The 24,966-nt window shown below is 46.7% G+C and overlaps 1 protein-coding gene across 2 annotated transcripts in view; it reads right to left on the minus strand.

The window, feature by feature from the left end:
• Nucleotides 1-24,966, minus strand: part of LOC138292866 (transitional endoplasmic reticulum ATPase-like) — a 187,998-nt gene that overhangs the window by 80,859 nt on the left and 82,173 nt on the right. For both annotated transcript variants that reach the window (XM_069231705.1, XM_069231706.1), the window contains exons 11-14: nt 11,053-11,217; nt 8,971-9,093; nt 4,396-4,608; nt 695-873 (exon numbers count right to left, since the gene is read on the minus strand). In XM_069231705.1, coding sequence (XP_069087806.1) covers nt 695-873; nt 4,396-4,608; nt 8,971-9,093; nt 11,053-11,217 — 680 coding nt within the window. The remainder of the gene's footprint in view (nt 1-694; nt 874-4,395; nt 4,609-8,970; nt 9,094-11,052; nt 11,218-24,966) is intronic.

The following is a 24,966-nucleotide window of genomic DNA, read 5'->3' on the forward strand; positions in this document are numbered from 1 at the left end:
GAAACAACTGCAAACAAACAAACAAACAAACAGGTATTTCACATGCAAACTAAACAACAGTGTTTGATTGTGTAAAACTTACACTAAGCATCACTTCACTTGCACCTAATTGTGTCTTTTTATGCATAAAAATAATGAACACTCAGGCAACAAATCAATCATGCTAGGAACACACAAACATACCCCTCCATACTCATGTCGCCCTCAGATAAAATAATAACCTGATATGCACATGACAGGTACCTAATACTCACAAAAAATGATCAGCTCAACTGTAGACAGAATCATCTCGCACACGGATAAAACAATCACAGCGCACTCAAACTCACACACACATATATACACCCACACTAAACAATCAACTTACATATACACAAAATAATAATTTTACATACAAAAACATCAATCAGCACATATGCGCCCCAAGCATTAATCTCAAGTGCACACTTACTGTCAGGGACAGAAATCAGTCTTCTCACATATAAATAGAACTATCGCTGCATTTCACAAAAAGGTACACAAAATCAGGCCACAAAAACAAAAACCATACAAACACACTGCACACAGGCACAAAAAAAACGCTCTGCTAACCTCACAAGGGTTTGCTGGCCTTGCAAACGCACAGGCGGCAATGCACAAGCGACAGGTAACATGCCCTCTGACCTCGCGCAAGGACAGGGAGAGTGGCTGTCACCTGTTTGTGGCTCCAATGATGAAGACAGTCTTCTTGTTAGTCATGCCATCCATCTCAGTCAGGATCTGGTTAATGACACGGTCCGCTGCTCCTCCCCCGTCCCCGGCACTTCCTCCTCGAGCCTTGGCGATGGAGTCCAGCTCATCAAAGAACAGGATGCAGGGAGCTGCCTGGCGAGCCTAAAGATGCAATGGCGTGATCAGAACCAGAAAAGCTCATTAGAACCGGAACGGATAACAAAGGTGCACTCTTTACAATCAATGCCAAGTGGCAGATTTCATCAAAGCTAGAATCAATACTCCTGAGGACTTAGTTCCACAATTTCCCCTGTCCGAAATATTAAGAGCCAGAACTTCCGCTGCAGAGGCCAATGCTACGCTGTCACTGACCCTATCACAACAATCTGAACTATTTCATAGAACACCAAGACTGGGGAGTAGACTCCAGTGAACTTTGTTATCTGTAGACAGATCCTTAGAAATCTGAACTGAGCTGTCACTGAGAAAGAAAACCAAGACACCCCATGGGCTCTCTGGAGACTCAGGCCTTTTCTGGTTGGGATGTAATTATTGCTTCAGAGGCATCGCCCTATCTTTAAGTAGCTGATGGATATGAAGGGGGAGGGTCCAAAATTGCTTCAGTAGTCCACTACCATTAAGGGCCTGGACTCCTGAATCCGGATGCAGACCCCGCCCCGTACATCCCTTTAATACATTAAATGGCAATGAGCAGGACCTGGTAAGTTTGATCTGAGTGGGGTGTCTGCTGGGACGAAAAGTCCTTTGCACTGCACCGGAGAACTGTGCTGCCTTGCTCTGTGCCCCTTTCCTGCTGTCTGTCATTTTCTTTTCCTTCAGTGTGCTCGGCATTAATGCAAGACGACTTGGGTTTCTGTGGTTTAATGAACTGATTCAAATGTTACATAAGCCCTAATTGGTCCAGATTGATTACAAATGTAAAGCAGAGCATCTTTCCACATTTTTCTCTTATCAAAGAAAACACTGCTTCTCAGTGTTTCTTAAAAGAAAATGTGATCAAGGGATAGACGTATGGATAACCCCTCCGGTCTAGGATTAACACTGGGCCAAGAGCCTTACAGAAGCACTGCTCCGTGTCCAACTCCGAGGAGGGAAATCAGACTCCCTGCTGAGGAGGTGCTGGATTGCATCTTTCAGATGGAGTGTTCAACTGTCAGTTGAGTGAGTCCAGACGAAGGGGGCCCCATGAGAGCCACTGAGTTCTACGCCTGCTCAGGACACAAGGCTACATCCATCATCATCTGGTGTTGGACATCGCAATTCATAAGAGTCACCGCCTCACCCTCACTGGTATGATGGTGAGTGCTGTATCTCTGACCCACATTCAGTGTGGAGTATCTGTGTGTACTCTACTTGCCATCTAGAGGCCTTGAGGATTACCTTGAATTTACACTTGGCCTGAGCCTTTTGGAAAGTCGATTAGAGGAGATCACCCTGACTCCTGAACTGTTTACCTCATGTTTCGACATCCAGAGGTACCACAGATACTGGCACCTGAACACCCTTTCGTTACCCCCAGAGGGTATTTTTCTCCAACTTTTTCCTTACGTATGGTAGTGCCTTCAGACCTGTGGGCACCTTTGACATTCGTTTTTTTACAACTGGGCCCAGCTATTCCACTTAAAGGACAAGCCTAGTGGGAAGGAGGACTCCAGTGGACTACGTCCCATCTCGCGGGTAGTGAACATCCCTTCTATCCCCCCTTCTAGAGTTGCTATGTTTGCAAAGCCAAGGGGAGCACTTCTGCTTTGGGCAGGGGTGGGCTGCAGGCTAGGCAGTGGGTAAGGAGATCTTTCATATCAAGTGCTTCAAAACGTTGCTAATATTATAGCACTCGTAACTGAACCTAATCTCTGCAGACCTGACATTGATACCATAACCTTACCTTTGAACTGTAGCAATGACAGCTGCCATAGTTTAAAGTGTTGCAGTGAACAACTGAGACTTAGTGCTACTGCTGAGAGACCTAATTTTTAGGAAAGATCACCCATGAAACTTAAATCACATGCTTGTGACTTTGAGCTTTGCAAACACCTTCTGTCTGGTTAACACTGGTCCCATTTTGAATATTTCAGTAGCGCTAAGAGCTAATATGCTATCAAAGTTGTTAGGTTTGTTTCTTTGGTTAGGAAGGCATGTGGAACATCGTTTTTTCTATGTTTATAGTCATTTTCTTTGTTCACCATTCTTCTTATGTATATTTAAGTACTTTTTATTAAAAAAGTAAAGGGCTGACACATCCTTGATTAAGCCTTGGACTCCTCTGTCTTGCTACCTGAGACGGTCAAAAGCTAAAAGGGAGTACTTGGATATCCAGCTTGGGGATACACTAGCAGTGTAGCCCTGGAACACTCAAGGTAAACTAGGGACTGCCCTGGAACCCCAGTAACTAGATTCTTTTACCAGCTCACCATATGAAAACACCCTGGGAAACGCTCTTTGCCTTATCCAAAACCAGTAAGATACTCTGTGCATCCTTCTAACAATATGAACTCCATCTCCTCAACACATTAAAGGCCTGAATGAAATCAGACCTATGCCTCACCTTATTAAAGAATAAATTAACTTTGCCCACACCTCACGTTATTAAAGGTCTAGAAACCAAGGGCCAGATGTAGGTAGTTCCGATTTTGTGAATCGGAAATTGCGAGTCGGTGCCACTCGCAATTTCTGATTCGCAAAATCGGATGCAGAACGGTGTCTCAGACACCGTCTGCGATTCGCTATGGGGTCGCAAAGACCCACCTCATTAATATTAATGAGGTGGGTCGCATTTTGCGACCCCATAGCGAGTCCCTGCACTCACAGGGATGGTGGCCTGCTGAAGACAGCAGACCTCCATGTCTGTGACTGCTTTTTAAAAAAATCTTTTTTTTATTTTATTTTGCAGCCCGTTTCCTTAAAGGAAAACGAGTTGCAAAATAAAAAAAAATAAGGGAAACCATTTGGTTTCGTTTTTTCAGAGTAGACAGTGGTTCATTGGACCACTGCCTGCTCTGAAAAAACATTTTGGGCAACATTCACAAAGGGGAAGGGGTCCCACAGGGACCCCTTCCCTTTTGCGAATGGATTACCACCAGTATGACACTGGTGGTAACTGCAAATTGCTTTGCAACCGCATTCGTGGTCACAAAGCAATTTAGCATAGCGATGCGAGTCGCAAATAGGAAGGGGACACCCCTTCCTATTTGCGAGTCGCATTCACAATTTGCGAGTCGGTACCGACTCGCAAATTGTGAATGTGCATCGCGATGGGCAATTTGCATGGAGCAAACTGCGATTTTCGCAGTTTGCACCATGCAAAATGCTTGCTACATCTGGCCCCAACTCCTTACATTGGTAAAAATTTGAATAAACCGTATCCAGCTCCGTGCTTTGTTGAAGGTCTGCATACACTGTGCCCTGCTTTTCATCCTATTAAAGGCTTGGAAAAAACTGAAATGCACTTCTCATCTTAACAAAGGTATGAATAAGCTTTGATGTGTTCATCGCTATTCAGAAGGCTAAAGGTTTGGATAAGATCTGATCTGCTCCTCACAGTAAGAAAGGCCTGGAATAACCCTGAAATCCACTTCTACGTTATAGCAAAGGTCTGGGTAAATAGTGCGACTGGAGCCTCATTTTTTAGAAGATCTGAAAAAACGCCTGAAAGCTATTCCTTACCTTATCAAAAACATCCCGGACATTGGCCTCTGACTCCCCAAACCACATGGTCAGCATCTCCGGCCCCTTAATGGATACAAAGTTTGCCTGACACTCATGTGCAATGGCCTTTGCCAGCAGGGTTTTCCCACAGCCTGGGGGTCCATAGAAAAGAACACCGCGGGATGGGGTCATTCCAAATTTCAGGAACTTATCAGGGTGCTCAACAGGAAACTGCAAAAAAAGGGACAGAGATAAAGAAGAGTCAGGCATTCATTCCTAGAAATCACTCTGATCTGCGTCCTAGTGCATCCTGGTGAACAGATCCTACATAACAACCAACACTCATACTCTCTTAACCAGCTTTAACATGCCCTTACATGCTCCCAGTTTCTCTCATTCACTTCCTCTAGCACAACATTATTACATACAAGTTTTTTTACACAGAATTTGGAGCACAGTTTTCAAAACTAGCTTCATCGTCACTTACATATTTAGTAACATCCTGGAAAAGGGGCAACAGTGAATTCTCAGTTGCACATCCCTCACAACTTGAGCATTGTACTACAAGCCCAACTGTGGTGCTCTGAAACTGTAAGACACCTGTTGCCAAGATGAGTTAAGACTGGAACCTAGAATATCCCCAGGCCTTCACGGAAAATACACAGTAGCGGAGCACACAATGTTTAAGTATCCCTATTACCATCTTACATAAAGTCCTTTTGTGCGTCCATTGATACACCACAGTAAATGCTACATTTGAATTATAAGAATAGCCTAAAAACGCGGCTGCATAACACCACTTCAGACTTTCCAGTACGTGGTATTTTCCTTTTACTAGAACCCAACAGCACACGAAAATTACACATCATATCTTCATCCCAAACTAAATTTTTTATCTGTGCATCAATTGCAAATACAAATGTTTGATGGATATGTTGCTGCTATTTCCTAAATACAGATACACTTGTTCTGATGAGAGTTTGTAGATATATTGTATTTGGTTCCTCAAACATGATCTCAGCCGACACGTGCTTCGTCCTTGAAAGGATTTACTCAAGGCTTTTTATCTATGTGAAAGTAATTCACCAATAGATGGTAAAATACTGATGTTCAATTGAAAATATAGAAAATGCATATCCCAGTTAGATAAGCTTAGGCAACAAATTCAAAATTCCAAAAGAACAAATCACAGGAAAGGTCATGTATCAAGCAATCCTGCGCAAGCATATGGATGATTATTCACAACTGCCAGATCCGTGGTATATAACAACAAGGTGTGGATAGCCCAAGTCGGCGTTCAGAGAATGTACATATGGGCTATGTGATATGCCGGGATAGTACTGAATTCACCAAGGACTTATCACAGTCATCATCAGTACTAGGCTTCCACACCCTGATTGCTTACGATTCCTCCAAGTAATTAGAATGGATCACAATAGCAAGTACACATCACAAGCAAAGGACCTAGTGTTACAGAAAAGTTATTTATCCTCCTTGTGCATGGGCCCCCTCGTCAGAGTCATATGCTTAGACTTCAGAGATATCATCATCAGCATCGGGGCAGTCTGCAAGCGTTTATAGCATATGGGTTTTGGGAAGCTACTTAAGGTGAAAAACTATTGTTACAGTAACATTTTCATCTGCAGTCTTCCGTCCTCATCATATTTTTACACTTTGAATGTTTTCCCACCCTCGGGACATCCTGACAATTGGCAAGAGTTCAGCATATGTGAAGGGACCCAATTGGGTAGATCTAGTGTTACAGATACATAACAAGCCTTTCTCCTACATGGGATCCTCCTAAGATTTAGATACTAATATTTCATATCTTATATCAGGGGGAACTTGAATGGGTGGACGAATATGAACAATCAAATTGCTCATACTGGAGAACTATTGTCACAGGTAAACAACTTTCCCTTCTCCTAAATCAAATCCTCTTCAGATTGCTAACCCTAGCATTTTTCCAAACATCAAGGAATGATTTTAATCTTGTAAGCTAAGCAGAGGAATCACATCAGCATCCATACATCACAGGCTTTTATTGGATTCAACTCAAAATTATTTTTTCTTGCTAGTAAAGAAACTGCAAATATTTCTTCCTGGTATGGTTATCGTCGTAATCACCTTACCTTGTTCCCTTCAACGTCTTCCCGTCCAACTCTTGAAAACATTCAGCCATGTGTAAAGTTTGTTTGGAAGCAGAAAGGCATCTATGGCACATTCTACAACATACACTCATGCTGTAATTGCAGGCACAGTTTTACACATTCATAGCACACAGTAACCCACACTGAGATATTTGAAACAGAACAAATCATTGAGTATAGAAGACAAAGGCCCTCATTATGAACATGGTGGTGTGGGCTGCCATGTCGGCGGTGGCGGGAAATCCCGCCAGCCGGTATGGCGGCCCACACCGCCACATAATGAAGCCAGAGAGGGCCGCCTTTGGACGGCACCATTATCCGACAGGGCAGCGCAGCTGCCCCTTGGCTAATGATCCTAAATCCCCCAGCCTTTTCCTGGCGGGTTTCCCCGCCAGGGAAAGGCTGGCGGAAGGCGTGCTCCGGGGCACCCCTGGGGGCCCCTGCACTGACCATGCAGTTAGCATGGGCAGTGCAGGGGCCAAAGGTTCAGTGCCCATCGCACAGAGGCATTGATGGCTGCTCCATGTGTAGCCGCAGTCAATGTCCCAGCCAGGCATTCCACTGGGCCAGCGGGCGAAAACAATGTTTCCGCCCGCCAGCCCAGAGGAATGTCCATTATACGGCCGGCAGGATTCCGGGGGAGCTGGCGGTCACTGGGAAGACCGCCAGCATGAACACAGCAGTGTAAACCGCAGTGTTCATAATAAGGGCCAAAGTGTATGATGCGGAAATAACTGATATACCACAACCCAACACATCATACTATAACACACAAAGAGACCACAAGATCATACACAATGATACACAAAGAAAGTAGAGTAACTCGCACCAGGACACACACTAAGTACTCAGTGGCACACATAGCGACCCATGCTGAGAATAGAGCTGATAATAAAATGGCAAAGGAAGTAAAATGCGATGAGAACATGGTGTCTCACACACACACACACACACTGATAATGTATGGGTGCACAGTGACACACACTCGAACAATAGCAGCACTTAGTAACCCACACTCGGGACACAGCAGCATATACAGTAGCCAACACTAGAAACATACTGACATGCATGCTAACATTCACTGAGAACACAACAGTACAAATAGTAACATACATTGAGAACAAAGAAGCACACACAGTTACATACCATGGAAATGCAGCTCTACAGTGAGAACAACTGACACATGGTAACTCCCAATGAGAACAAACTGAAGCACACTGATACACTGGAAACACACCAGCACACGCGGCAAATACTAAGAATACAACAGTATGTAGTGATGCACATCGAGAGCACTGTGATACACTTTTATACACACTGATAACACAGGAGCACACACAATGACATATACAGAGAACAGAACAAGGCATGGATGCACTCGAACAACACAGCACAGCAGGATTCACAATGAAACACAGTGAGAATGCAGCAGTGCACTAAGACACACACTGTGAAGGCTAGATCACATGCAGTGACACACTGAGAACACATAAGCACACACAATCAAACTCAGTAAGAACACAGAAGTGCAGTGACACACACCGTGAACACTATAGCACACACCGTGACACATCCTGCAAACACAACAGCACACACAATGAAACAAAATGAGAACAAAGTAGTGCACAGTGACACACACCATGGACATAACAGCATACACAGTGACACACACTGAGAATACTCAGAGAAAAAAGGCAAGCCCATTAACCCTAGCACCAGGGCAAGACAATGCATATACCAAAACAATGGTCCCTACAGGAGAAGAGAAAGCCTCAACTTTCACGACCACAATATGAAAGAACATAAATACAAGTGACTGATATGGATACAATTGTTGGTCCATGCCACCCTATGTCAGAGTGTCATAATCCAAACCACATTAAAAACAGACCGCTAATATTTTGTTGTTGATGTTTTGATTCCATAAATATTATTCAGATAAGGGTCATCATCAGGACAAAAAAGAAAGCACTAAAAATGTGACCCTTATCTGAATAATATTTATGGGGCCGAAATGTTGACAAAAAATTACTAGTGAACTGTTTTTAAGGTGATTTTGATTATGATACTTTGTCCCAAGGTGGCATGCACCAACAATTGTGTCCATATCAGTCACCTAAATATACTTTCTTTGTGCAGCACTTTTAATTTACCTTCTCTCACTTTCACTGCACCATAATGTTTCCTGGAGCACCTTGTTTATGAAAAAGAAATATATCACGTTACTGAAATGAAAGAGGTATCTTCAACCTCAAAGTCTGAAATGTATTGAATACATTTTGATTTGATCTCTGGTCAAACCAATCTGTTGATGGTTTCATATTGTGGCCGTGGAAGTTAAGGCTAACACTTCCCCGGAAGGACCACTGTTTTGCTTTATACACGTTGAGAACACAGCAGAACATACATTGACAATTGCTCAGGACACACTGCACACACTGACCTGCACCAGCTCCTGTAGCTCCTTCTTCACCTCTTCCAAGCCACCAATGTCAGCCCAGGTGACAAGGGGAACCTCAACTACAGTCTCCCTCAGCGCTGATGGGTTACTCTGACTCAGGGCCCACTGCAGGTGATGAGAGAAAGGGCAATGGGAACAACAATGAGCAAGGTGTGGCAAAGGATGGAGGAATAGACAAATAAAGGAAGAGAGAGTGTGAGACAAGGAAAGCATAGTAAGAGAGGTTTGATGATAGTCCAACATTCAGCAGCCTGAAACATATTGCTTCTCCCTCAGGTGGTCTTCATGACTGAGAGTGGGGAATAGATGAACCAGCGAGATACTGATCCTCATGAAGAAACTACACAGAAGGTGGAAGGGCTCATTCATATCTAAATTTCTTATCTGAACAAATTTCCTGTGCTGTATGTGCATGTATGAAACATTTGCCTGTCTATTTCAGGAATCATGTGGGCAAGTGACGTTATTCATGTGGGAGGAGATAGTGGGTTGCTTGCAGAGATCCCATCTGAATGTAGATAAGGTGTAAATTATTTTACAGTTGGTGCACCTCTGACTTTGCCCCATGTGCTGACTTTCATACAGCGGACACAGTTTTTAAGGTCTGGGACCCACTCTTGTCTTGAGGGGACAAAAGGGTGACTACAGGGGAAAGATGTGTGCAGCAAGTCAACATCTGTTGACAAACCCATAGAGGAGACTCTGGCCAGAGTGCCCAACTATGGTGGAGCACTCGTAGGTGGCTAGTGGGACAGTTGGAAGTTGGTCCACTACATTTAAACTACCCCCTTTTCACTTTTACGAACAGGTAATGCTGAGTCTGGGGGTCCTACCCTTTTGGAAGACTTCAGGAAAGTAGGTGGGGCCTGCTTGTGATATGTAATTTACACAACATGGTCAGCCTCTTGCATTTGGACCTCAGCGGTTGTAGAAGGGCAAAGGACTAGCTTATGGTTTTACAGTGCTTTGTGACCCAACCCTCTAGTTAGGAAGTCGGACAACCAGTGAAGCTGTTGTGCTGTTTTTACTGCCATGAGGGTAAGTCTTCTCTGAGGTCAGAAGGGATCTGTTTTACAAACCGAGAGAGGAACATAAAAAAGGAGAGAAAAGAATGAAGTGATACAGAGTATATAATGAGAAAGATATGAAAGAAGAATACAATAGAAATTGTGAAATACTGAGGAAACTGAACAAAGTAGGCCACGTACACATACAATGAAAATAATGTGACTCAACTGACAAGTATGTAATAATCAAATTTATCAAGACTAATAACTTCATAAATCTTTCAGACTCTAATGTAACAGTGCTTTAAGGAATTGGATTTGGGGGACTTGTGGGAAATGAGAAAATCGAGACAGAATACTGCTGTGGTGAACAGGAGTGGGAATCTTATTTAGTGTTTTCTGGTAGAAAGTTAGCAAATTCTATATGAGGTACTCTGGTGGTGAATGAATATGAAGTACTGTGGATTGCGAAGGAATCTGAGCTCCAGTAGTGAGCAAGAGCTTCACCAAATGCAGAACATTGCTGGTAGTTAGGAACCTAAGTGTGGCACACCATAGCAGTGAGTAAAGGAATCACATGTGCTTGATACTGTGGCAAATCAAAGAATCTAGACAGTGTTTTCATTGTGATTCTGAGTGAAGAAAGTTAACATGATAACTGTGCTAGCATGTAATGCCTTTAGCATTGACTATTTAGATAAGTGACACAATGTCATGTGTTCATTGGGGTGGTGGCTGAAGGAACTGAATGTGATAACTGCGGTGCCAAGTGAAAGAATTTAACATGTTCTCGTTGATGGTGAATAAAATAATTCAACATGATACTTATGCTATCTAGTGGAGTCAAAGAGGACCCTCACTAAAATTTAAACTCAACTGAGTCACCTGGCCATCCAGTTAGTGTAGTGTGATCAAGGCAATGTTCAGGACTCCTTGTCGTGTGGAACAGAGTCTGGATGAACAGGAGTATTTGACATACAAAGGTTTGTTTTACATCAAATCACCAGGGAGGAAGGGGGAATAGAGGACGACAGAGATCTAAGCCCAGGTATGGTACCTGAAAATCATCCATTGTCACTGCCATTGAGTTCAGTATATCAGCGTCAATAGTGTCATCCTCCAAGTCGATCACATTCATCTTCTTGCGAATGGCCTGCAGTGCAGCCTCTGAACAGAGGGCTGCCATGTCTGCCCCCACATGACCGTGAGTTTCCATCGCCACCTAGAACACCAGGAAATCAATGAAGTCAATTAGGACAAGCTACAACCCTGCAGGGCAGGGTTCTGCCATAAGATATTCACAGCAATCTACATTTCTTTTGTGACCAGCCAAACCTACTTCAGTAAGATAATTTGAAGAAGGAAGCTCTTAACCCACTTGCCAAAAATATAGGCACCATGGTAGTGAAGGAGGCATTTGACAATGAGAGAAGTATACACCTTTATTAAGAATGTTGTTCAAAACATTTTTTTATTATGCCTTTATTAAAACTTATTACCTTGGGTTAATACATTGGTATGCTGCAAACACTCCTGATTTTACAAGCACAATTCTGTGGTTTTTATCTGGTTCTAGATCTTCAGATCGTTGCATCACATAATTCTCCTTTTTCAAGCCTTAACTAAAGAAGAAAAATACTTTCTGAAAGGCATGATGTATTGTTTCTTGCTACGAATGCTTTAACTTCTGTTAGGATTAACATTTATAATAGATTTGAAACAAGTGACAATACACAGCCGGAATGTAGTGGAGTGTCAGCTTCGGAAGACATTGCTCTCAAACACTTTGAAAAAGGTGCAGAACATTTTGAATCTTATTCTTTGCACCACTGCAGCTTCGTTCACAACTAGGCAGATAACTGGCTGATTTCATTGGGTGACAAAGTCTGATTGTTTGATTTTGAGTTTCCTCAGACTTTTTATATTTGGAGAACTAGCCTAGATTATTGTTTTCAAGCTACTTCAGATATTTCTATTTTTTCCTGCAGGGGCATACACCTGTTCGCTGTTGGGGTCGTCCTGGACCTCCCTTCATCCTCCCAAAAGGAGTGAAAGGGTTCAATCTTAACCATTCTTCCACTAAACCAGTGGTTTGCAAACTATGAGCCCTGGCTCCATCCAAGGGGGCTGTTGTAGTTGAAGGGCAGGGTCTTCACACTAGAGTCTGGAGTCATTGAGGTAGGATCTTTAGCTCATGTTAGTCCTTAGTTTAGAGTCACAGCCTGAAAGGTCTTGTAATGGCTCCATCCCCCTCCAGCTCTAAACAACTTACAGACTTCACCCGGCACACAGACATCAATATTCCATTCATCATAACACCCTCAGAGCATCCACACTCAACATTGCCCATGCACCCTAGACATACACACACACCACATCACTACTTCATCCATTGTCTTTACACACAAGATAAAACAGACATGCCATGTCAATATGTATCAGAAATGCTGTTTCAGGAGGGCTGCAGGGGTGCACACAGAAACAATGTTCAACCACCCATGCTGCAGGCATCCTTATAATACCTTTGAGGCTTTTCTGTGGACTGTAAACTAGGTAGAGAGCCATCACAACCCAATTGTTAATTGTAAACAACATTTGTTGCTTTGTACACTGTCAAAAATGTATTAGCACACAGAGTGGGCAATTAAGGAAAACCAAAGTTGCTCTGCTTCTTCACTTCAAGGAGTTCAACCAGAGGAGACCTATGTAAACGCTTAGCAGCTTTTTAAATCTCTGGAAAAGTGGACTGACAATGATAAAGTGGGAGATAACTGAATATGCAATGTATTACTCATGTCCTTAAATTGAGTAGTAGTGTTATTAAGTGTCAAAAGATATTTCTGTATATACTGTGTGCAATAAGATCTATGGTTCCAGCTTAATTATATAACAAACTAAAAATAATCATTATTTATACAGAACACAATATATACAGAATATGTTTTGTCACTTAATATTACTATCCACCTCAGTGCCCTTATTTTTATCAATGCCAAAAAATGAAGTCCTGCAAGTATTAACACTTCAGCTACACAGATTGCTTGCAGATATTTGCAGTAGGTGTATAATCTGTTGAAATACTTCTCAGGACTGAAACCTACGGCCTGCAGGTCTGTAGTTATAGCTAGGACCTAGTTACCTGTCTCACAGGGACAGCCCCCATGGGTTAAATTAAAAAAATATATTATTTTGGCTTGTTGTGATCCCACAGGACTGTCGCAGGAGCCACAAGTGCAACCTCCCTTCCCCCCCACTCTCACAAGTGTCCCATAGCATTGAAAAATCAGAAAAAAACAATGGGGTTGGGTGTCAATGCCTATCACAATGTTGGGTTGGGCCCCCACGGGGGTTTGGGTGCCCATGGGGGTGGGCGGAACGGGGTTGGAATGGTAATAACACTTTATATTAAAAACCCTAGAAATTAACTGAAAAAACAAAGGTTAAAATGATGGTATGGTTTGGTATGTCAGAAAAGTGAAAGCTTCTGTTAACCATCAAATATGGACCTGTGGATGTCTTGACACATGCCCATGTTAACTATAAGTCATACCCTGCTATAGACAAACCATATGTAAACTAGAAGTTTATAAGGTGTGGCCGAAACTGATTTGTCCGGATTAAGAGTTTCTCGTACTATTCTGACCCTGTTTACGCATGGGTCAGAATTACAAGTTTGAAGGTATTTAACGCTTGTGATAATTATCAGCTGTGTTGAATAGCTCAACCTTTGTTAAATTTCAGATGGTAATGCCAAAATTTAACTGGGGGAATCATTAGGTATTTACTGTATAATGCAGATTTTGACGTGTTAAACCTCAAATTCCGCTGGTTGCTCCCGATAAACTAGTAATAGGTGTAATTTATCGCATCTGATAAATAATGTACCCCTTAGTATTGTTATTTATCAGGGACGACAAATAACAATGACTCATAATCAGGCCCACTGCATTTGTAACCATGGCTCTAAGCTGGTACACTTTTCTGCTCATCTCAGGGATGTGGGTGGTGCTCCTTAACAGGCTACAGAGGGTTATCCAAAGGATCTTAACAAGGTGCCTTAGAAGTGGCTAATGCACACCTTTCAACCTCTTCACTCAAAATTGTGAGTCATGCGAGGTATTTAAAAGAGTGATCCCATTTGGATGAACAGAGAACGAACTCTGTTGAGAACAAACACTTTTTTTGGAGTGTGTTCAAAGTTTAAAAAGTAAATAACTCCATTAAAGTGTATGGGAGAATTTTGTTTGTTAGGCAGGTTGTAGGAAATTAGTCATTTCTGGAGGGTCAACCAGCATCTAGCTGGACCCTTTATTTTTGCTGGGTCCAGAACTCTGTGCACCTTATACAGGTAGGTGGAGCTCATGGAACTCCACCTCCGCGGTATTCCGCTGAGTTGATTTAAAACTATGTGGAATTCCGCGGAGGCGGAGTTCAGGGAGCGGCGGAGTGCCGCCTGCCCTAGTGGCATCCTGTCCTGAATGTGCCCAATCTCAGAAGCGCCAAGCAGGGTCGGGCCAACCAGGCCTGTATGTACCCAATCTGTAATTGGGTACATACAGGACAATGCTGAAAGCTGCAGTGTCAGGCCTCTTGTGCACCAGCATGCTCTGTGTGTACTGCACTGCACATGGGGCAGGCTGGTGCACAAGAGGCCTGGGCAGGCCGGTGCACAAGAAGCCTGAAACTGCAACTTTGGCTGCCTATGGCCCTGGCCTGAATTCAGGCCAGGGCCATAGGCAGCCAAAGCTGCTGTTTCAGGTCTTTTGTGCACAAGGAGCCTTAAACGGCAGCTTTGGCTGCCTATGGCCCTGGCATGAATTCATGCCAGGGCCACAGGCAGCTGAAGCTGGTATTTCAGGTCTCTTATGCACTGGCCTGCCCCACCGTGTGCACACAGAAGAGAACGGGAAACTAGGGTCTTACCTGGGGCCAGGTCAACTCTAGGATCCCTGTTGCCACTTGCCAGTGGCCTGGCTCTCTGCCTCCCTTGCTCCAGGGCGAGAGGGAGGCCTGGATGGCTGGATTCGGAGCTGACACCGGCAGCAGCTTCATGCCGCCTACGTTAGGCCGAGACTGCACGCTGCAGCCTAGTTATGGGCCACACAACCAGTGCAGACTGTCTGCGCATGCGCTGTGTGGCCCATAACTGGGCTGCAGTGCGCACGCGGTGAGCTCCACTGGCAGGGCTAGCACAGTTTTTGGTCGTGCTGCATGCGGGGTCCCAAAAACTCGTTTAGCTCCATCAGCAGAGCGGAGCTCACCACCCACCCGTAGCACCTTACCCCTGCTCCCCAAGGTTAAAGTGCCTGTGCTCCCCTTTTCAACATGTGGACATTGACATACCACTAACTGGCAGATGTAACTTACCTATAAGCACAAGTGTATGGTACAAAGTATACCCAGGGCCTGTAAGTTAAATGTCACTGGTAGACTACAGCACCCATTGTGCCAATTACTACAATGACAGTGCAAACATGACTGCAGGCTTACTATTGTACCCCAACTATTGCAGTTTTTTTTATTTTTAATAAAGAGCTTTTATTGATTTTAGAAAAAATAAACAGAAAAGAAAGTGCAAACACAAATGCAAATAGATTGGCACCATTAAACCAAAGTGCAACGTCCAACCCATTGGTCCCCACAGGTCCCCCAAACACTAAGAGTGTGTATTCATCCAATTCTGAATCCATAGATCACAGTGATACAATGAATAAAATATTGTGTGTGTGCATCTTAGCTACAGTTCCCTTGTCACGGAAGCGCCAGATCTGAGGCTGATGTGTTTCGTCTCTCGTGGGCACATACATGCTAGGTATCTAATGCGTTTTCCCATTTCCCCCACACTCTGTTGTGCTTGTCTGGGCGTCCCCTTGCTTCATATATAGGTTTTTCGGATTGTGCGCACCAGTCCACCCCTCGCCTCCACTTGGCCAGGGCCGGTGCTGTTTCGACCTTCCGATCTGCCATGATGTCTCTCTTTGCCACCAAGCACGCCACACCCTGGAAAGTTCTGTTTGCCCTAGTCAGACCCATTTCCCCCATGGCCCCCAACAGGATCCGTATAGGAGATATCTCCACCTCGGATTGTAGGACTTCTGAAACCTCTCCTATAATTGCCTTCCAATACGTCTCTATGACTGGACAGGTCCAGACCGTATGGAAAAAGTCGGCCTCTGGGTTGGAGCATCGGGGGCAGTTAGCTGTGGACCGGAGGCCTTCTTTAAAGAGTCTTTTGGGGGTGAGGTATGCTGCGTGCAGGTAGAGGGTTTGCAACATTTGGAATCGGGAGGAGATGGCCAGTGATCGGGGGGCCATCAACGCTTCCCTCCAATCTGCCTCATCTATAGGGCCCACTCAGCCCTCCCACTTTAAACGGAGTCCCTCGAGGGGTGGAGAGGTGTTAGTGAGTATGGAGCGGTACAACTGGGAGATTCCTCCTTTTCCCAGGCTTCCCATTAGAACCTTCGCTTCCAGTGGGCTGTGCTCTGGGATATCGTCCCCTGGTCGCACGTGTATGAGCAGGGCGTGTCTAAGTTGTAAGTATTTATGGAATTGGGTATTGTTTAGTGAATAGATTTCTTGGAGCTCCCCAAATGATCGCATGTGTGACCCTTCCCAGGCATCCCCCAGGGTGGAGATTCCAATAGTGTCCCATTTCTAGAATCCTTCCAGTGTGGAGACTTCCGCCAACCACCTTCCCTGCCAGAGAGGAGTCTGTTGGGTGAGGCAGCTCCACCAGCCCGACACCTTTTGAGCTGCCCGCCACCCTGTGAGAGTCATTTTAGTCACTTCTGGGGTATTCAGTGGAATTGGGTCCCCGTACAGTGCATTAAAAATCCCTTTATAGCCTGTTGTTTGGAGTTCCAGCCTATACGCCGGGTCCGTCCAGCCCCCTCCCATCCAGTCATTAATTACTAGTAATTATGTTGCCAGATAATAGAAGTAGATGTTAGACATACCCAGCCCTCCGTCATAGATATCTCTCTGACAGGTAGCGAGGGACAGTTTGGGGCGGGAGCCGTGCCACAGGAATTGGCGCGCTGCTGACTCCACCTCTTTGAACCACTTTCGGGGGACTAGGTATGGGAAGTTCTGTAGCTGGTATAGGAACCTGGGAAGTATCATCATTTTATAAAGCGCAATCCTGCCCAGTAGATTAAGGGGTAGACTCCGCCACCGTTGTAGGTCATCTCTAACTTTCCTAACAAGCGGAGTGATATTTAATTCCCATGCCATTTCAGGTAATAGGGCTATGTGTACGCCCAGGTATTTAAAGCTGTTGCGGCGGATCGGGATATTTTGTTGCCAGTCGACACAGTCTCTAGAGGGGTGCAAGGGGACCAACAGGGATTTTCCCGGGTTTAAGGTCAGGCCTGAGGCCTGTGAGAAAAGGTCTAGTAGTTGTAGGACTCGTGGACCGCTCGTGGCAGGGTTAGAGAGGTAAATGAGGACATCATCTGCATACAGTGCCACCCGGTCTTCTGGGCCTGCAGGCCATGACCAACCTTCCAACAGGGGGTCTTCCCTTATCAACCTCGCTAGCGGTTCTATTGCTAGTGCAAATAGTAACAGGGACAGCGGGCATCCCTGCCGAGTTCCACGGCGGATGGGAAATGGCTCAGAGGCTACACCGTTTACCTGAACCCGCGCGGTTGGGTTGGAGTATAGTAACTTTACGAGACCACAGAATTTAGGCCCCAATACCGTTGCTCCGTAGGACGTGCTCCAGGTAGGACCAGTCCACAGTGTCGAAGGCCTTCTCGAAGTCGAGCAGAAGAAGGGCCAAGGGAGATCGGGTCAGGGTCTCTCGGTGTGCCAGGGCGACATGCAGTCGTCTGATGCAGTGTCTGGTGCTACGCGATGGCATGAATCCGCACTGGTCAGGGTGTACCAGTGATGGGAGTGCAGCCCTCAACCTGGCGGCGAGTATGGTCGATAGCACCTTGATCTCAGTGTTCAAGAGAGAGATAGGTCTGTATGCCGAGTGGTTGTGAGACGGAGGTTGAGTTTTCGGGATCACCACTATTGTGGCTTGATCAATCCCGGAGGGGAAACAGCCATTCTTCTCGGCTTCGTCGTACATATTGAGCAGGTGAGGACTCAGAATATCCCCACACCTGTTATAAAGTTCCGATGGGAAGCCATCTGGGCCGGGTGTTTTGCCCGTTGATAAGCTGGCTATTGCCGCTGTGATTTCAGCGAGCGTTATGACTTCGTCTAAATTTTCTCTGGTCGTTTGTGAGATTTTTGGGAGGACGATGTCGTCTAGGAGGGGGGATACCTTCTCAGCCGGGGGTCAGGGGCTTTCCTCATATAATTGCGCATAGCAGGAGGCGAAGCTCTTGGCGATTTCGCTAGGTGTCTTCGCAATGGAGCCTGTCTCGTCCGTAATTTCAGGGATAATTCTGTCAGCTAGTGGACGCGAGGCCAGCCAGTGTAGGAGTTTGCCGTTCTTGTCCCCCCAACCGTACACACGTGCCATTGACGTCCTCCAGGAGTGTTTGGCAGATTCCAGTACTAATTGTTTTATCTCTTCCCTGACTATGGTAAGGCGTCTCAGGACGGATGCTGAGGCAGTTGTAGTATCTAGTCGTTCAAGGTGTAATGCCTTGGCCTCAAGTTTCTCCACCTGTGAATCGCGGGCGCGTTCCCTGATGCAGACGAGGTGTTTGGCGTGGCCTCTGAGTGAGGCTTTACATGCAGCCCAGATCGTGCCCGGAGATTGTACGGACCCTAGGTTTTGGTCAAAGTATTGTGTGAGATGATCCCTAATCTCGAGGGTATATTCTTCTTAGGTGCCATGCGTTCATGCGCCACATCGGGCGCTGGGTCGGGTCGATACCTCCCAGTCGGATTCGCACAGGAGAGTGGTCCGAGACCCCCCGCGGTAATATTTCCGCATTGGTGACCCTGGAGGCATCCAGTGCAGGCATGAACACAAGGTCAATTCTGGCCTGGGATTGGTGGGCAGCTGATTTGTGCGTGTACTGTCGCGCCCTGGGGTGCCAGGCCCTCCACACCTCACACAGACCCAGACTGGCGGCCCACCCGCTTAAACTCGACGCCCTCCCGGACCAAGTGGTGGATATAGACCCAGAGACATCCAGTCTGGGGTCCAAGATGGAGTTAAAGTCCCCACCTATTAGTGTGATACCTTGAGGGAGGTCTGTCAGAACCCGGCGGAGCGTAAGTAGAAAGGCATCAAGCCCAGCTGGGGGGGCGTAAGCACTCACAACATTAAATGGTAGGTCATGTAGCGTTCCAGTTACTACCACAAATCTACCTTGTGGGTCTGAGTGTGTGGCTGTGACCACAATAGGTAGTGTGCGATGGAATAGGATGGCCACCCCTCTAGAGCCCCTTGAGAATCCTGCATGGTAGACCTTGTCGTAGCCCCCGCGTGCCAGCATGGGACATTTAGTGCCGAGCAGATGAGTCTCTTGCAACAAGACCAATGACGGGGCATACCTGTGCAGGGTGCTAAACACCGCAGATCTCTTGATTTTGTCTAATAGCCCGTTTATATTCCATGAGAGAACTTGTGTCAGTGAGTGAGCTGTATGCATAGTACTGAGATCATGAAATGTCGGGGGCCCGTCCGTGGGCCCAGAGGCAAACGTTCTAAGCAAAGAGAATCAATGTAGTTGGTGCAACAAAGGAAACCTATCAAAACAACTCTACTAAACCCTAAAGAAACATTTACCCCCCCCCAACCTCCCCCACCCCATACTTCTACCCAGGAAGCATATGTCGTCAAGTACCCAACTGGGGTGTCACAGTCAGATGGACTGTCCCTAAGTGGAGTGGCGGACCCCTCCTTTCAGTCGGATCAGTTGCAATCGGCTGATATTAGCCAAACTTTGGATATTACTGGAATTTATCGCGCTGCGTTGTGTGTGTGTCCCCGCTCCCATATACACGGGTCAGCGCCAAGTGTGGTTGTTCCCCTGACGGAACCCAGTGCGTGAAACCACATTAACCAAGTGTAGGGGACTGGCTCAAGCGGTCCCCCTCTAGCCCCTGCCCCGGGTCTGGGTTCCCTGGGAGTCCCAGCGTTCCCCACCCGCCCGGGAGTCCAGGTCTGGTTCATTGTCCTTATCTTCCTTTGCCGGGGCTCAGTGCTCCTCCGCCTTCCGCGTCTGGACCTTGTCCTTTTGCGACCTCTCCGTATGTCCAGTCGGGGGCCGGCTCCAGCTCCCGGAGCCCCCCCCAGTTGGGTCCGCGGGGCACCGTCGGCTCCCCGCTCCCTCCTCCGAGAGCCAGTCCCATGCCTCTCCAGGTGACTCAAAGAAGTGTGCTTTGCCGGCCAGGATAACTTTGAGGCGTGCGGGGAAGAGGAGCATGTAGGAAAGTTGTATCGCTCTGAGTTTTTGTTTTACTTGTTCGTATGACCGATGCCGGGCCTGGACCTCTCGAGTATAGTCAGGAAAGATATAAAATTTGTGGTTGTCCCAGAGGAGGTCGGGGGAGCGTCTGGCCTCTCTAAGAATGATGTCGCGGTCCTTAAAGTTGAGAAAACGTGCAATCATGGGTCTCCTAGGCCCACCCAGCGGGGGCCGCGGGGACAGAGCCCTGTGGGCCCGTTCAATTGCAAACCATGGTGAGAGGGTGTGTTCTGGCATCCAGGACTTGATCCAGCCCTCCAGAAACTCAGGGGCTTTGCTATCCTCTGCTCCCTCCGGGAAACCGACAAAGCGTAGATTGTTGCGCCTAGAGCGATTTTCGGCGTCTTCGGCCCGGCTATGCAGTTCACCATTTCGAGTTTGCAGTTGAGCTACCTTGGTCCTAAGGTCAGCCAGATCATCTTCGGTCTGTGATACGCGGCTTTCCACTTCCGTGATCCGGCCCACTGTGTTTCTAAGGTCTTGTCTGATGAGGCCCACGTCCTCTCTCACCTCCCCAATTTTGGTTTTGACCGCCTGTTGTGATGTTTGGATTGCTTGAAGGATAGCACTGACTCCGCCTGGGGTCGGTTCGCTAGGTGGGGGCTCACCCACGGTTCGAGAGCCTGCCGGTGTAGTAAATTGGTCGATCTTCTGTTGGGACGGCTGCGGCTGTCTGGAGGCCCTATCCTTCCCCATGGTTCACTCAGGAATTGAGCAAAGCCGTTGTGGTGCCGCCCGATCACGTGGACGGGGTCCGATCACTCCAAGGACCCCCTACGCCCAGCGCGCCCCTAGAGGGTCACCCGGAGGGGGCCTCGTGTCCAGGTCGTCACCAGGGCCCCAGTCAGTAGCGCCGGGGCGCGAGCCTGCGGTTGCGGGGCAGAGTGCCAGGTCGCTTGCTGAATCCGTAAAATCCGTTGTGCTCCAGGTCACCACATCCCGGTGGGTCCCCAGACCGGTCCAATCTGGGGGGGGAGGGGCGTCTTCCCCGCTGGACCAACGAATCGGGGAGCATTCCACCAGTCCCCTTTCAGGTCTGAGCAACCTCCACGGCACCCCGGGGCCCCAGGGTCTCCAGGGGGCAGGATCGCTCACCGTGTCGAGAAGGACAGGAGGAGGAGGGGGTCCGTCCCAGTCACTTTTGTCCTTGCCCTGCTGACTCAGGACCACTCCTGTTCCCAGGGCATATGGAGGGGGGGTCCCCAGGGTCTCCGCTGTCTGCCAGGTATTGCGATGTGGCGCCTGGGGGCCGCGTGTCTCCTCGCTCTTTGTCCCCGGTTCAGACGCCGACCTCTGGTCCCAGTCCGGACCCAGCCGCAGGGCACAGCACACCCCCAGGCTCCGGCGGGTCACTGGTGCAATAAGGAATTGGGGGGGGCGAGACTGTTTCTCCACTCCCCAGCCCCGAGCCCCACCGAAAAAACAAGGAGGGGGCACCGTGAACCTCACCAACTGGCACGTCACGGGCACCTATCCAGCTGTCTTTTTCGGGGCCCTGCCCACGAACATCCAGCTGGGGCAGGGCCTCGCCGCCTCCTCCCGTGCCCAGGGTCGGCTCCAGCACTTTGCGGCCACCGTCAGGGGGGAGCAGCTCGTTCCAGGGGGAGCTGCCCCAGAAAACACCAAGCGGGACCAGTTGCGGCCGCCGGCAGCCGGTGGGCGGCCGCCTCGACCCCCCGGCCGCACAGTATCGGTGCAGCGCTTCCACCGGTGGGGGCGTCAGCAGTCGACGCGCGTCTGCGGAGCCCGGCGGGGCGTCCAGGCCGGGAGCGCGAGGCGCTGCGGGGAGTCCCGGCTCTGGCCGCCGCAGGCCCGACCAGCCCTCCAGAAGGAGCGCGAGCTCCCGGATGACGCGGCTCACGGCCGATCGGGGGCACCAGCAGTCAGAGCACACCCGGGGGTTCCGTGAGTGAGAGAACGGGGACAGAGAAGGTGAATTGTTCGGGCGGATGACGGAGGGGTCCAGAGCACTCCTAGAGTGCGACCGCCATCTTGACGCCCGTAGCCACGCCCTCCAACTATTGCAGTTTTAAACTGCAAATTCTGACATGTCAAAATAACCCCATTTGAAAGATCAAAAGCTTCCTTTTAAATATTTATGACACGTATATGTAGACCATATTGCACATAATGTAGAGTGTGTGGTATTTAAAAGAGGAACATGTTGGAATTTAATGTTAAACATGTCTTTACAATGTAATAAAGCCCTAAAAGCCATCATAGGGCTGGCTGCTGCCAAGGAAAACACTGGGTTAAATTTTTATATTTAGTAATGCTAGTTGTAGTTAAGAAACTACTAGAAAATAATTAAACAACTATTTCTAATAGTTATTAGAAACCCCATTCAATTTTAAAGTCAGTTTTTTTATAAATATTAAGAGAAAGATGTTTTGAGAAATTATCTTTTTTCCCGGCCTAAAACCGCTGGAAGCCCATTTGCATTTGTTCTCCGACTTCTGCTAGCCAGTAATTAGCATTTGAAGACTGGCTCCAATCACAGTGGGCCTATTTTTGACATTAGTGTCAAATCCTGCTTGAGTATAAAATGTTGCTTGACAGGCCTTCTTGATTTACATATAACACTAGGGGAAACACTTGAAAATAAAGGAAACAGAATGCCAAAACAATTCTTGTGTATCCCCTCTCTGGTTGCTGAAGCCCCTACTTTTTTGCACCAGAGGTCTACCTCCGGATTTATTTTGGGTACTGCAGCTGCCTCAAACTGGATTTTATTGTCAGATGTGGGAGGGCACTAGGGTTACCACAGTACACTTCCAGCTTACACTCCAGCCCTCAGAGCCCTAGTCTAGTGTGGCCAAAGACTTTTGCCATCTTGAAAATCCCTAAAGTGGGTAGGGTTGGCCACAGGAACTTTTACCCCATAGATTAGAGAGTGCCAAGGAGTCATTTCTACCCACTAACACCTTCTAGGCATACATGTGGCATCTCCAGGCACCCACTTTAGAACACTACTGTGGAGGATAAGAAGAGGACTGAACTTGGTGTCTGAGACTTGAGGACAGCCCCAAAGAACTGCCCTCCATCTTATACCCAGGACAAAATAATGGGCTCAAGGGTCATAAGGCTGACCTACTAGTAAAACTACAGGGACACAACAAGCTGCAAGAGTGTTTTTCCTGCAACTGCCCAGCTGACGAGTGGCATCTGGCACTGGACTGGATCCTGCTGTTGGACTCTGCCGTGACACTCTGCTTGTTTCTAAGTGCCTGCCCTGAGGCCCCAGTGGGTTTAGAAGTGTATTTCTGTGGAGGATTGGGATTTAAAGGACTAAAGTCAGAAGATAACATCTTTGACCAAGACAAACCTGACTGGTGAATCTAACCCACGCTCCTTTGCAGTGTGAACTGTACCTAGGTCCTGGTCTACTGCACCAATTGCCTATCAGTAGCACTGTATACTTCTTGGCGCTATTCCTAATTAAAAATATAAACATTTGTATCTCCTGTTCCCCTTAGATTTTTGTCATTTTGGTGACATTTTGTTTACTACATTTTACTCTGTGTTTCTAAATCAGTTTGGGATTTTGTTTTTGCATTTCGACTATATTACTGATTGGTGCTTTATAAATACTTTACACATTGCTTCTCGGCCTGTCTGGTCTGTACCGTAGCTAGTTTATTTAGTGACTTTGAGGGTTCACCCTGACAAGGCTTGTGATTGTTCCTTGAGGGTTGTAGTCTTCCAACTCAAATAATAATACAACTTTCCACTGGTGTAGCTTGTTGAATAACATCCAGTACACAACACCTTCAGTACACTGTCAAAACCATTAGATGATGTTATCGAAGATGTCATCAATGATGTCACTTAACATCTCATGAATGACGTAATATTTCAGGTCATAAGTAGGTCATGAACCTGGCACAAGTTTTAGTTATTTGATTAAACTATAATTGGTAGATTTTAGAGTTTTTTTGTTTTTAAACAGTTCTTAATAATTTCAGCACCTAATGACATCAACACAAAAACGAAAAAGCCCTGAAATTTGCCAGTTATTTTGTGCATACACACCATGACTCAGCCCCTACCATATTGTATTCTTTGCACACAACCTTTTTCATGCCAATGGCTAAGTGGAGTACTTCAGCATAACACAACATCAGTTATGGTGTGTTTTGCTGGAGTTTTTTAAAGATGGGCTGAATTTACCTCCCATGTACCTATTCTGCGCAGTGCACAACTTTCGGCCAGGCCCCAAACCCAACTAGCTTTAGCTGTGCACAGCCCATTCTGGTTGTAGGCCCTGGCTGTCCTTGCATTTGACTTAATTTGGTAGCTGCATTTGTCATGCACTGTTTATGATCTCACATACCGCATCGACTCATGAAATGTTCTATGACATAATTAATAATGGCACTAATGACATCTAAAATAAGATTAGTGATGACAACACTGTGCATGCCAATTACTGGTGAATTTCAGTGTTTATTTTTAGTTTTAAACATGTTGGGGCTGATTACGACCTTGATGATATTACAAGTTCTAAAAGTTATAATGGAACTTGTAATACGGCAGGTGAGATATCCGTCACCTATGGGACGGAGTAATCCCCTCCGCCAAGGTTG

Source organism: Pleurodeles waltl, chromosome 4_2 (assembly GCF_031143425.1).
Source record: "Pleurodeles waltl isolate 20211129_DDA chromosome 4_2, aPleWal1.hap1.20221129, whole genome shotgun sequence".
Classification (NCBI taxonomy): Eukaryota; Metazoa; Chordata; class Amphibia; order Caudata; family Salamandridae; genus Pleurodeles; species Pleurodeles waltl.